We start from the raw sequence: 14,112 nt of genomic DNA, 5'->3' as shown, positions 1-14,112 counted from the left end.
GGGAAGGGCTGCCTCTCCCCGCACCCCCGTGCCCCCGCCCCCCCACCAGCCTCGCATCCTCACCAGCGCAGCCGGCTGCTCTGTGCCGCGCAGCGCGGTGCCCCAGCGCGCTTGGCCCCGGAGGTCGGCGGTAGAGCCGAGCAGCGCCAGCTCGCAGCTGCTCGACTGCCCGGCGGACGCCGCGCTCCGCCGCGCTTCCGCGCGCCGCTGGCGGTCCTGCACCATCGGAAAGGACGGAACTGGGCTTGCGTCTGGGGACCTTCCAGTGCCCTCTTCAGCTCCGAGGGCTAGATAATCGTTGCACGGACGGGGCCGTACACGTCTTGCTTCCACGTCTCAGCAGAAACGCCAAGACCGGGTAAGTAAGTATAAGTCCTAACTCTGATTCACACTGGCGAACGAGAATACCCCCAAAGAAGAGCTCTGGTCCTGAGAAGAGGGTATGGGGGAGGTCCTCATGAGTGTGGGGACTTTTTTTCTCTCATTTAGGCTGAAGGTGGGGATTGGGGTGATAGCCATCCCCATTTTCTACTTTCGCTAGAATTTTCCCTTTCTGCTGAAGGTTCTTCACTATTTCCTTGACCCTTCTTAGAGAGAGGTTATCATCTTTCCAGAGCAGCAAGTTGTTACTGTTTCTCTTAAAAAAAAAAAAAAAAAAAAAATCAAGCACCTGTCTAAAGCAAGAGGTCATCTTGAATTCTCCAAAGCTGTTCAAGAATGAATACATTTATTTAAGCACTCACTGGTTTTGCACCAGAAGGGCTCACCCACTGGGTAGGAGCATATGGTGCACAGGGAGGAGGCAAAAGTAAAAGCTTTAAGACGTTTTGCAACAGGGGCATGCCATTTACACGCAGTCACATGAAATAGACCATGCTATTTGCAAGGAAAGGCCAGAAGTTCAAACATAGGGAAAGTGATTTATTACCAGACTCTTCAGTGAATATTTTCAACTTTCTGCTTGTGAACCAAACAGCCTTGTCTTATATGCAGCATTCTTGGAGTCCACTCCCCTCCCCCAGGACTAACCAGTATAGAGTGTGTAGCATGATTTCTGGGATTTTTCCCTGGGACAAATGCCTGGAAGGTGTTGTGATTGACCAGATGTTAAGTTTTACTAAAGCCAATCTGTGGCAATAAAGGTACTGTTGAAAAAAAAAAAAAAGCCCCACAAATTTAAACATGCAATGAAAGTATAAACTGGTTTGTCACTCAGGTGATTTGAAGTTCTTTATCTCTGGAAGAAAAAAAAAGAAACTTGAAGTCATTTTCCTATTCCACAACAGGAAAATATTTCTGTAACAGAATCTCTAAAGATTCACTTGTTCAAGAAAACTGCACCATTCACAGTTCTTAAAAGACCCAACTGATGTGAATGCTTCATATTGTCTTGTTTCAAAGAAAGGGTTTTTCCCTCACCTACTTATCTTTTAATGTTTGTGCTTTTGAGTTTAAATCAGTCAGCTCCCTCTATGTATCTCTTTTCCTCTTCCACTTTTCCAGAAGCTTAAACATGAAATGATGCATTCTCTGGGCAATCCTCTGCCCTGGCTGAGGGCCAGCAGTGTGCTTGAGAACTGTGATTGGTATCCATGTGCTAATTGCCTGTAGATCAATAACCATTCCTGCAGAGAAGTTTTAAATAAAGGGGCTTTGAAATGAAGAAAATGGAACTGAACAGGAAAAGGAAAACAAGTTAATAAACAAACTCATATCCTTCTATCTCAGGCTTACTCTCAATTTAGCTTGTGGCAAACCTCAAACTGAGACCTCATGGAGTCTTGTTAATCCTGTTAATGACTTGTCAGCATTGATTAATTGTACTCTGTAAAGTCTCTTTTAGTTTAAGGGAGAAGGTGTAGCCTATTAAATATACACTCCGAGATTTAGATAATTAGTTGCACTTTTCCCCCTAATTTCTAAAGAATGGAGGCAAATACAAAAGAGAGTCAAGGCTCTTTGGAACATGCTATTTGAAATTTATGCAGACAGAACTAGAAAATATCAGTAAAGCAAAATATGAGTATATGGAATTCTCTCTCTCTCTGCAGTAAGGCTCCTTGAAAGGTTGTGTGTGTGTGTGTGTGTGTGTGTGTGTGTGTGTGTGTGTGTGTGGTAGGCCCCTCAGAAAGAAAGTTTCCTTATGGTCTATACTGACTGGCAGTTTTTAATGCTCTAATCAGGGATTGATTTAAGAGGGATCTTGGAACAATTTTCTTGCAGGGGTGGTTACCTAAGAACAAGAAAATAAGCTCAAGGATGTCATATCAGAACAAGGAATTATGCTTTCCTGTAGCTTCTTATTTGTTTTGCCAAATTACTGGGTGCTGTTAACATGTTAGCGTGCTAAGGATTACACAATGGATGGAAAAGATCCAGTTTCTGTCCTTAAAGAGATTGCTGTGGTGGGGGAATGATTGCATTGGGGCTTGTGCTTCTTGTAGTATTAGAAGTCAGCACAGATTGTTGGGTAACCGAGAGGCTTCCCAGGTCAGAACGGGAAAGCAGAGAGGCATGAGAAAAGCTGATGTATTGAAGGAATCCGAAGTAGTTTAGTATGACAGAGCATAAGATACCTATTGGCGTGTCAGGAGAGATGAAGCCAGAGGGTAGGTAGGCAGGAATGGGTTCAAGAAGAGCTTTGAATGTCATATAATGGAGTTGGGATTATCTTCTGTAGGCTGGTGCAGAACCATTAGTGGGAGAGCAAATTAATGAAATCATGTATGCCTGGTATCAGCAGATCATGCAGAACAGAACCTATTCAGGAATGTGAGGGAGGGAAAATTAAATGTGGAGAATTGATTACACAAGTGATGGAAGCCAAACAGAGGATATTGAAGCCACTCAAGGATTAGCAAGAACACAGAGTCATTAGTACCTCCAGCCAGAGAGACACAGGGAGTAGGTGGTGTGACCAAAGCCCAGGGACCAGGGCCAACCCCTGGAAATAGAATCACTAGGATGGCACAGAGCCCAGTGTGGGGCTCGAACTCACGAACTGTGACATCATGACCTGAGCTGAAACCAAGTCTGATGCTTAACTGACTGAGCCACCCAGGTGCCCCTTAGACTGATTTTATACACCTTTCTCATGGGTCCTCATCATTCCTACCACATTGGCTTTGTCCTTGATTTCTTACCACAATTACTCTAATAGTCTTGTGACTTATCTCACTTCCTCTTCTCATTCATTCATTCATTCATTCACTTAGCAATAATAATTGAGCATGTGCAAAATGCCAGGCATGGCTTCACCCTCGTGATGCTTACACTTATTATAACATGCATTTAGCAAGCATTTAAAAACCTATGCCAGGAACCAGGATTTGTGCGGGGAGAGGGGAGGAATAACAACGGGGTAGTGCCTCCACTCTCAGGCTCTTGCCTTTTACTAGAAAGAGCCTACTTTGACATTAAAATGGTCTTTCTGAAATTCGAATGTGATCATATCATTTCCCCCATGTCTCCAGATTGCTTAAAACAATATCATATGTTGGTTTCTAACATGAAATTCTTCTTTCAAGTTTGTAAAAACATCCAGAGCTCAACATATTAGTAATTTTTGAATTCACAATGACAAAAGGCTGCTGTCATTAATTCTGAACCTCTTTTAAATAAATTTGGTTTTTATTAATCATAATAGCATCTACCTACATTGGTAGGTGAGTCATATTTATTCAGCCCACAGACAGCGCCTAGTTGGGCCCTCAGCTCCATTCCTTACCCTTCCTCTAGAGGGCTGACTCCTGCAGACTACATTTTCAGGCTCCCAAGTCACCGGGCACTTGGCTGAGTTTGGTCATAGGAGGCATTGGCAGGTAATTAGAGGGCAGAGGAATGGAGAATCCTCTGTATTCTTCTCCTTCCCTCTCTCTTGTGGGCAGTGCCTCAGTAGCCTCTCTCTGGATCTCGTTCCCACAGGACTAGTCCATAGTGATTCTATTTCCAGTGGATAGCCCTGGTCACTAGGTACTCTGCATTTAATTTTCCCTCCCTTACATTCTTGAATAGGTTCTGTTTTGCATGATCTGCGGATACCATGCATACATGATTTCATTAATTTGTTTGGGATTCTCTCTCTCCCCACCCATCTCTTTCTGCCCCTCCCCTGCTTGCACTCTCTTGCTCTCTCAAAATAAATAGATAAAAAAAAGTCAGTCTGAGGGTTCTCTTAAATGTGGAGACTAAATGAGTTGACAAAGTCTAGAATGGTTACCTGCTTTTTAACCTTCCCCATGGTGTAATCAATGGGGATAACATTGACTGAAGTAGGGCATGCAGAAAGGAAAGTCTTGAGGGCGTGCGATTGGAGAAGAAAAGCGTCAAAACTTTTATATTTAGAGGTTAGAGAGAGAGATGCTTCAGATTTGGACATATTTTTTTTTTCATGTAGATCCTGTGTGGGATTCTGCTGTGTGTCAGTAGGAAGTTTATTTCAGATCTTCAAAAAAAGCAACCGTTTTACACAGGCTACCTAGTTTTAACACTAACCCAAACACTAGAAAAAATGGCTATAAAATGGAATATGCTCAGTTTATATTTATGTGTTCTATGCTATACTTCCAAAGTCCAGGCCCCACTCAAAGGGCTTTAATATTTTTCTCTTTTCTGTGAAATTTGTTGCTATAATTATAAATTTGAAGCAGTTAAGATATTGAGGGTAATTTTCTTTGTCTACCTTAAAATAAATTTGAAGACTTAATAGAAGTTATAAAATTAATCGGTAAAGTTTGTAACATTTATCCCACTCAAATAGATTGACTCAATTTGGTAGCATTCACACTGGATTTATGTCGACACTATAGGTATTACATTTTACTGTTGTAATATACATTTCAGGGACCTGGTTTAATTCATCCATATTTGTGAATAAACTATTATAATGGTCCTACTTTATTAAAATGTTACACTATGCGCAGTTACAGGGATCAGGGGACATGTATTTTGAGCCCTAACCAAAATGAAACCAATCCATTTGTGATATTCCTTTGCGTCACCCTTGTGTTTTCCTTGCTCCGTGTTATTTCTTCTCCTTCCCCTCTTCCTCCTCCTCCCCCTCCTCCCCTTCCCCCTCTTCCCCTTCCCCCTCCTCCTCCCCCTCCCCTTCCCCCTCCTCTTCCTCCTCTTCCTTCTTCTTCTTCTTCTTCTTCTTCTTCTTCTTCTTCTAATTGTATATTCTTGTGCTAGGTGCTGAAAATGGGCCCAGTAGGTGCAGAGGCTGATGAGAACCAGACAGTGGAAGAAATGAAGGTGGAGAAGTACCATCCACGGCAAACCACTCCTAGAGGTGAGCTGGCCCCTGACCCTGAGCCAGAGCTTCTAGACAGCACCATGCTGATTGAGGTGCAGATTATCCTCATATTAGCTTATTGCTCTATCATCTTGCTCGGGGTAATTGGAAACTCTCTGGTGATTCACGTGGTGATCAAATTCAAGAGCATGCGCACAGTAACCAACTTTTTCATTGCCAATCTGGCTGTGGCAGATCTTCTGGTGAACACCCTGTGTTTGCCATTCACTCTTACCTACACCTTAATGGGGGAGTGGAAAATGGGTCCTGTCCTGTGCCACCTGGTACCCTATGCCCAGGGCCTGGCAGTGCAAGTGTCCACGATCACCTTGACGGTAATTGCCCTGGACCGGCATCGTTGCATTGTCTACCACCTGGAAAGCAAGATCTCCAAGAGAATCAGCTTCCTGATTATTGGCCTGGCCTGGGGCATCAGTGCCTTGCTTGCAAGCCCCCTGGCCATCTTCCGCGAGTACTCGCTGATTGAGATTATTCCCGACTTTGAGATTGTGGTCTGCACTGAGAAGTGGCCTGGAGAGGAGAAGAACATCTATGGCACCATCTACAGTCTTTCTTCCTTGTTGATCCTATACGTTTTGCCTCTGGGCATCATATCTTTTTCCTACACTCGTATCTGGAGTAAACTTAAGAACCATGTCAGCCCTGGAGCTGCTAATGATCACTACCATCAGCGAAGGCAAAAAACGACGAAAATGCTGGTGTGTGTGGTAGTGGTGTTTGCAGTCAGCTGGTTGCCTCTCCATGCCTTCCAACTCGCTGTTGACATTGACAACCAAGTCCTAGACCTGAAGGAGTACAAACTCATCTTCACCGTGTTCCACATTATCGCCATGTGCTCCACCTTTGCCAACCCCTTTCTCTATGGCTGGATGAACAGCAACTATAGAAAGGCTTTCCTAGCAGCCTTCCGCTGTGAGCAGAGGTTGGATGCCATTCACTCTGAGGTGTCTGTGACGTTCAAGACTAAAAAGAACCTGGAGGTAAAAAAGAACAATGGTCCCAATGACTCTTTCACAGAGGCTACCAATGTGTAAGTAAGCTCTGGTGTGAAAATATGTAGATGAATTCCGACCAGAGCTATAAATCGGTTGAGAAGGGCTCCCGGGTGCATCCTGATTTCCCATTTTAAGGCAGGAGAAGAGGATCCGAGTGGAAGCAATTGCAGTGTGATCTGTGGAAAGAAACCTGGTTGGCAGAGCCTCCGTGAAAATACTCCTATTCAAAGATAGGGCAGTGAACAGTTTGCTTATAGTTGCTTGGATGGTAGGTCAAATTATGAGTAAAAGCAGAGGAATGCTTTTGACTATTTCTCAGAGTGAAGGAAACCTGAACAAGGAATCAACATGACATCAGCATCGCTAGAAGTGGTTGGCTAAATAAATTGCCTTTCAAATCATATTAGGGCATGGACTGGGGGTGATGTGCTGCTCACTGCCCCCTCATCTGATGAAAGGACTACCCAACACCAGTTTCCCTAGGGAGCTGCAGGCTCTTCTGTATTGTTTTTTTTTGTTTTTTTGTTTTTTTTTAAATTATTCCTCCTATGGACCAATCCTTCAGGGAATGTTACCAGCTATTTGAATGACTTCCAGGTGATAAACTGAAATTTGCTATATAATTAGTATTTTGGCAAGTGATGAGGGAAATCTTTAACACTGAGTTCACCAGGTGTTCTTAAAACCAAATACACATTTAGTGAAAAGTTTCTCCAACTCAAAATTGAAGGCTGAAATTCTCAGTTTTAGAAATGTAACCCATCATTTAGCTTCTCATTTCAAGTTGTTGCTGCTTTGTAAATACTATTTATGTGACAACAAATGAACATACAGCTCAATACTTTTAACCATTGCTAACTGTTATAACTTTCTGAACATGTATTATTCCTATGTTGGAGTTGAATTTGTCTTCACTAAAATTGATTCAGATTAAAAAATAATTTTTGTGGCATTCTGCCACATTTTGTGGTTATTGGTAAACAGTTTTTGCACAGATACATAGCTCTATTGTGTTTACAGAACACTGTAGTGTTATTTTTTGAAATTCATCTTCCATGGACGTGGAATTCATTTTCCATGGTTCATGATTAATAAAACAATATAATTTCATCAAAATGGAACCCATCTGGTAAGAAATATTAAAAACACTGCATGCATTCCACTTTGCAAATGTTCTATTTGGACCAATTTCAACATAAATTATCCTCTTCTCAAAATAATTAGCTATGTATTTTTGGATAACTTATGAATATATACATAATAAAATTTTACCTATAAATAGTGGAGTGTAGACGCTATAGTACTCTTCATTGAATGATTTTGTGAATAGTATTTTTATTTCAATAGTACCCAGTCAAAGATGCTTAAAACCCTAGTATGTTTATGAAAACACACTGAGATGTGAAAATAGTTGTACTTCTTTGGATTCTGTTAAAGAAGTTTCATTGCAATCATATTTTTGTCAGTATGACTGAATTTGGGAATAGATTTCTTAAAGTTTAAAAAACTTCAGCATGAATATTACGTTTAGGTACAAACATGAGCTTCATGAACGGAGAGAGTTCAACTTTACGGATATATTTAAAAGTCATACTGTGGCTCTTGTTGAATTATTTCCGATGTAGAAGTAAAGATCTCGAAGTGGGCTGTACCTCTGGAATACTGAAAGAGAATGAAAACAGTGGAAGACTAATTAAGAAGCAAACAAAAAATAATATATATATGTAATGTACCATGTAACGGACAAATTCATTTTTTTTTTTGTGGGACTCTACATAACTGTTCAAGAAAAAACTTTTTGTCCTTTAAAAAGCAATTACTTTGCTTAAGATGCTAATAGATAATTGTGGTTACAATGTTTTGTTTTGTTTTCCCTCTTGGAGAATTCTTACCCTGTAAGGAATGCGTATGCCACTGTATTACCAGTTGTAGTAGTAAATTATTAGAATCATTTAATGATCCAGTTAATACTTGTGATGTAATTAATCTTTTTATGTTGTGATTTTATCTGTGGAAATAAAAGACATTGGGAAATTAGAGAAATTGCGTCATATTTTATATCGAAGTTTCTGTCCAAAGCGAAATCGTAAGCCTCTGACACAACCAAAAGAAGGAAAATAATGGTGGCTTCTAGGCAGTTTAGCTTTCTTTCTTTCCTGTACTTGAACGTGAGTGAATGGATTCACTCCTATGGCTGCAGTTATAGTCCGTATTTTGACAATGTTTGAATCTTTAAGACCAGACCTTTCTTCTAAACTAACTTCAAACCTGTATGTATCCCTATCAGCTGACTGGACACATCTACATGGGTATCTCATCAGCAAATTAAATCCAACATGTCTACAACAGAACCTGCCATTTTGATCCACACCCCACCTCACCTCCACTTTGTTTTCCTGTATTTCTGTCCTCTGTCCTAATCATGACACTGCTACTCATCTAGTTCCCCAAGGTCTTATACTTTGGGGTCACCCTTGACTCTTGGGTCTCTTTAGTACACATGTCCAAACAATTCCCACATTTTGTTCTAATTTCTAGATGTTCCTTGAATCAATTCATTTTTCTTCATCCCTATGCTCCCCACCATAGTACAAGTTGGGATTATCTTCTCAGACCTGTATTATCTCGCCTCTGGTTTAATGTTGCAGCTTCCTAACTGGTCTCTATATCCAGTCATCTTCCTGTCAAATCCAACTTTTACCCACTAGCCAGAGTGATTTTTCAGACCCTGGAATTTTATCACATCACTTTCCTGATAAAAACTCTTCAATGTCTCCTCATCATAGTTATGATAAAGTCAAAATCTTTATGACTTGGAAAGCTATTTAGTACCTGACTCTACCTCTATGTTTTATCCCTTGCAAATTCTGTTTCTCTAATCTTTGCTGCTAGATTTTAAGCATATGAGGGCAGGGGACAGGGACTGGTTTAATCATTGTGGTATCACAGGTACTTGCAGCTTCTGGCATCAAGTTTGTGGTCAATAAAAGGAAACTAAGTCAATGAGTCAAGGAAATACTAAAGCCAAGATTTGAAGAAAGATTTTTAAGATTGTAAACCATAAACTTTTCCCAGTTTTATTGTACAACTCGCAGGAGAGTAGAGTTTTAGCCATACAGGAGTCAAGTAAAGATGTATATTTGTTCAGGATTAGGTTTTTTTTGAAGACCATTAAGTATAGACACTTGTATAATTAGAAAGGGCTCTATACATACATATAATTTAGGGTTCACTAAAAATTATCTAGAACGTTGCACAAGGGAAACATGGAAGGGCCAGTAAACTGTACTAGTCATGATTCAGATAGCTAAAGAGAAGCCATGCTAGGTATTTAAAGCAAAAAGTCATTTAATACAGGAAATTAAAATCTTGGAAAATCACTGGAAGAACTGGAGAAGTGAAGGTTAAGAAAAGCTTCCACCGACATTGAAGAAACCAGGAAGCACATAATTGTATGAAACCACTGCTAATGCCTACAACAGAGAGCGGATGATACACAGGAAAGAGTTCAGGTTTATTATCATATTGCCTGTTAATATCTATTGATAGATGAATGGACACACACGCACAAACACACACAAACACACAATGGAATATTATTCAGCCATGAAAATTAATGAGATTTTTGCCATTGTGACAACATGGATGGACCTGGAGGGTATTATTATGTTAAGTGAAATAAGTCAGACAAAGAAAGACAAATACCATATGATTTTACTTATATATGGAATCTAGAAAACAAAACAAATGAACAAACAAAAAGCAGGAGCAAACCCATAACTACAGGGAACAAACTGATGGTTCCCAGAAGGGATGTGGGTAGGAGAATGGACAAAATGGGTGAAGGGGAGTGAAAGGTACAGGCTTCCAGTTATGGAATGAATAAGTCAAGAGGATAAAACATATAGTATAGGAAATATGGTCAATGGTTTTGTAATAGGACTGTACAATGACAGATAGTAGCTACACTTGTGGAGAGCACAGCATAACATACAGACTTGTCAAATCTCTATGTTTTGACCCTGAAACTAATGTAATGTGTGTCCACTGTATTTCAATAAAAAAAAATCTTATTGCTTCCGGATAAGCCCACACTCCTGCCCACCCCTGCCATAGAATCAATAATGTCTTTTGCTTCTCTTTTGCATCTCAGAATTCATGTGAGTATCTCTCATTTGTGGACTATAACTCTAGCCTTGCTGTCGGGGATTTGGGGAAAATGTAGTTCTTAGGTTTCTAGCCCCTAAGACATAGGGACAGCATGGAAGGGAAAATATGGTGCCTAACTGCTATCAGACAATCTGGCAATCTTAAGAATTGCCCAAATGGTGTAATTTCTAGTTTCAGCCTCATCCCAGGTTCTTCAGAGTTACAATGATGCATGTTGACTGTATATTTTCTTTTTTTTCTGTAATCAAGGCCAGTGTGTTAAAGATTCTCTTTAAAACTTCCCCATTAGTACAGATGGACTGAGGAGGAAAGTATAAGGAAGGACCATTTTCTTCCTGTGATATGTTGCTTGGAATGGAGGAGTAAAGAATTATATCAAGATTTAATGATCTAAAATCCACAGAAGAATATAAATTCTCAACTAACTTCCTGGGATGAGCAAAAGACGTGATGCCTTACAGAAAAAATAATCTTTGACATTTTCAAGTTGATAAATTGATGAAATATTAATATATATGGCTGCAAAAAAACAATGGATTTACTTTTCCATAGGAAAACAGAGAACCTAAAGAAACAACACAAGAGTAAAGAATGCAGACATCTTCATGATTATGTTTTATGACATCAAAGGTAGGAATTTTATTAAACAAAGGGTCACTAAAGATCGACTTGTGAGGATTTATAAAAGACATCTGTTAGATCGTTGACCTAACAGTCAATGGGTGAACTTATAGGAAAGATGGAATGTGGGTTAGACAATTCACATGTTATCTGTAACTCCAACTCTTTCTTCTTAGTCCATGAATATGTAACTGAATAGAAGTAAGTGAAAATGACTCACTCTGAATCTACTGTCCTTTATGAACAAATCATTGTCAAAGTTTTTTCTTTAATGTTTATTTATTTAATTTGAAAGAGAGAGAGAAAGAGAGAATGAGCAGGGGAAGGGCAGAGAGAGAGAGAGAGAGAGAGAGAATCCCAAGCAGGCTCCATGCTGAGTACGATCTGGGGCTTGATCCCACAACCGTGAAATCGTGACCTGGGCTGTAATCAAGAGTCAGATGCTCAACCTACTGAGTCATCCAGATGCCCTTTCACTGCCAAGACTTAACACTTTAACAAATTACTTGCCAAACACCACATAGCTTGTCATGATACAGGCATATGTTATCACATTAAAATTTTAAAATGCTGCATTATCTTCTCAAAAAATAAAGGAAAAAAACCCCCAAGTGAATAGTTTTTGTCATTATACTCTCAGACATGAAACAGATAATTAGAGTCATGAGTTTTGTACTTAAAAAAAAACAGGTCCCTACAGCTACTTTTTTAGTGGATATAATTAGAGAGTACAAGTGGAATTATGAAACTGTAAACATTGTGATGTGCTACTACTTTTGTGCAAAGCATAGCTGAGCATATATCTTGAACAGTTGTGCTACTGGTACTAATTGTTTGTACTTATATATTCACCATGCCTTACTAAATACTTTGCCCACCAGCACATTCTTAAAGACAGTTGCATGAATGTGCAATTATGTCATTCTTGCAGAGAATTCATTATTTCTTATCATAGGTTCTGTTACTCCCAAGCCCATGTCCTTCTCATAGCTTCTTTCTCCTATCATCCTCCTCCTTAGTTCTGTTTTCCATTGCCAGAGACTGGCTACAAGAACAGGCAATGCAATGGAAATCCCAGGAGCAGGTAATGAATTCCATAATGCATGAGAGGCCCACAAGTCAGTCTACATCAGACAAAGCTTAGAACTGAATCTAGAAAGGTCAGAGCAACAGCCAAGTCCAAGGGAGCAGTGTCCATGGAACTATGTGGCCACATCTGGGCAGGGGTTGGATTGAACCAGAAACAAGGAACACTGAAAAGAGAGGGAGGCAGGAGCAAAGTAATGGCTGCACCACAGGGTCTGTAATGCTGAGCAAAGCGTCCTGGAGCAAGGTGGAAAATCTTCGACAAGCATCTCCTTACCTGGATTGTGTGTACTTGTGAGACCAACACGGACTCTTTTTAATTAAAATCACCTGCAAGCTCTCATCATTCTCTGGAAGGAAACACATTTTAATTTAGTCATTGATTTTTTTTAATAGCTGGAAGTTCATTCATTCAATAAATAATTACATAAGTTTTTTGAGCCTTAACATAGCAAATTCTTGTGATAATTGGTTCCTGCTTTTTACCAGCTAGGGATGAAATGTATGTGAGAGCGTGCTCTAGCGAGTGGTTTGTTGTTGTTGTTGTTGTTGTTGTTGTTGTTTTTGCTGTTTTTCCTGTGGGGAGAGGGAGATATGGAGGGGAAAGTAAGAATGGTGGGGAAAGAGCAGCAACATTTTAAAGAAATGGGGCGGAAGACCGCCAGTTCTGTTTCTCTGCATTGAGTAGATCAAATGGGTACCGGCTCACTGGAAGATTCCCTGAATGTCTGCAGCATTGCTGAGATCCCAACCAGCCCCTGCACTCGGAATAAATCCTCTATTTTTATATTTTAATTAAAATAAAATTTACAGTTCTATGCACAGATTTATGTATATGATTTTATGAGTTTCGACCGGTATATACACATGTGATCACTTACCTCAGTCAAGAAGCAGGCTTTTCATCACTTTATGTCCACTTCCTGTCAGTCTCTGCCCCATCCTCATAGCAACCATTGTGCTGATTTTTGTTGTCATAGATTCAGTTTGTCTCTTCTTCAACTTTATACTCTTGGAGCCATAGAATATGTATCGTTTGGTATGTGGTGACTTTTACATAATACAATGATTGGGAGATTCATCCATGTTGCTGTGTATATCATTAATTCATTCTTATTTTATTGCTGGGTCACATTCATTTGTGTGAATACACCACAATTTATTTATCCATTCTTTTAATATATGTTTGGATTATTTCAAGTTTTTGGCCTTTATGGCTAAGTTTGCTATAAATATTCTTCCCTAAGTCCTTTTGTAGAGCTATATTTTTATATTCCTGAAGAAAATTAAAAAAAAAATAGATGAATTACTAGGTCATAGCATAGATATATAGTGAACTTATTGAGAAATAGCCAGTGCATTTCCCAAATGGTCACTCTCCCACTTGAAAAGTTTGACAGATCTAGTTGTTCCACACTTTTGTAACACTTGGTGTTGTTAGTGTTTCTGTTTTTTTCCGTTGCAGTGGAAATCCTATTGTGCCTTCGACTTGCATTCCTCTGATGACTAATGATGTCGATCACTTCTTGGTATGCTTATTCATCATTCATATGTCTTCTTTAGAGAAGTGTCTGTTTATATCAATTGGCCATTACCCATGGGCCAGAAAGATATTGTGTGTTTTCCAAGAAGCTTAGAGTTTTAGCTTTCACATCTGTGATTTGTCTCAATTAATGTTTGTATTTGGGTTTATATACTTTTCATATATTTATTCAATTCTCCCGACACCTATCTTTATTTTGCCACAGTGCATTGCCCTGACATCTTTGCTAAAATTTAGTTGACTGTTTAGAACTATTTCTGGCTATTTTATCTGTTTGCTCTATTTGTTTATCCTGATACCTATACCAATATCTTAAAAATATCATAATTATGTCTGTCAGATTGGTCTTGTTTTGCAATATTAGTTTGACTATTCTCAGGTAT

At 39.6% G+C, this 14,112-nt stretch overlaps 1 protein-coding gene across 1 annotated transcript; it reads left to right on the top strand.

The window, feature by feature from the left end:
• Positions 1-214: 214 nt before the first annotated feature.
• Positions 215-8,335, top strand: NPY2R (neuropeptide Y receptor Y2). Its single transcript, XM_047857321.1, has 2 exons — positions 215-358; positions 5,191-8,335. Exon 2 carries the CDS (start codon positions 5,200-5,202, stop codon positions 6,346-6,348), a length of 1,149 nt encoding a protein of 382 aa, XP_047713277.1. The 5' UTR covers positions 215-358; positions 5,191-5,199; the 3' UTR covers positions 6,349-8,335.
• The last annotated feature ends 5,777 nt before the right edge of the window (positions 8,336-14,112 follow it).

This window comes from Prionailurus viverrinus, chromosome B1, assembly GCF_022837055.1.
Source record: "Prionailurus viverrinus isolate Anna chromosome B1, UM_Priviv_1.0, whole genome shotgun sequence".
Taxonomy (NCBI): domain Eukaryota; kingdom Metazoa; phylum Chordata; class Mammalia; order Carnivora; family Felidae; genus Prionailurus; species Prionailurus viverrinus.
Note: the sequence above shows the minus strand (reverse complement) of the source record. Positions and strands in the feature narration are given on the sequence as shown.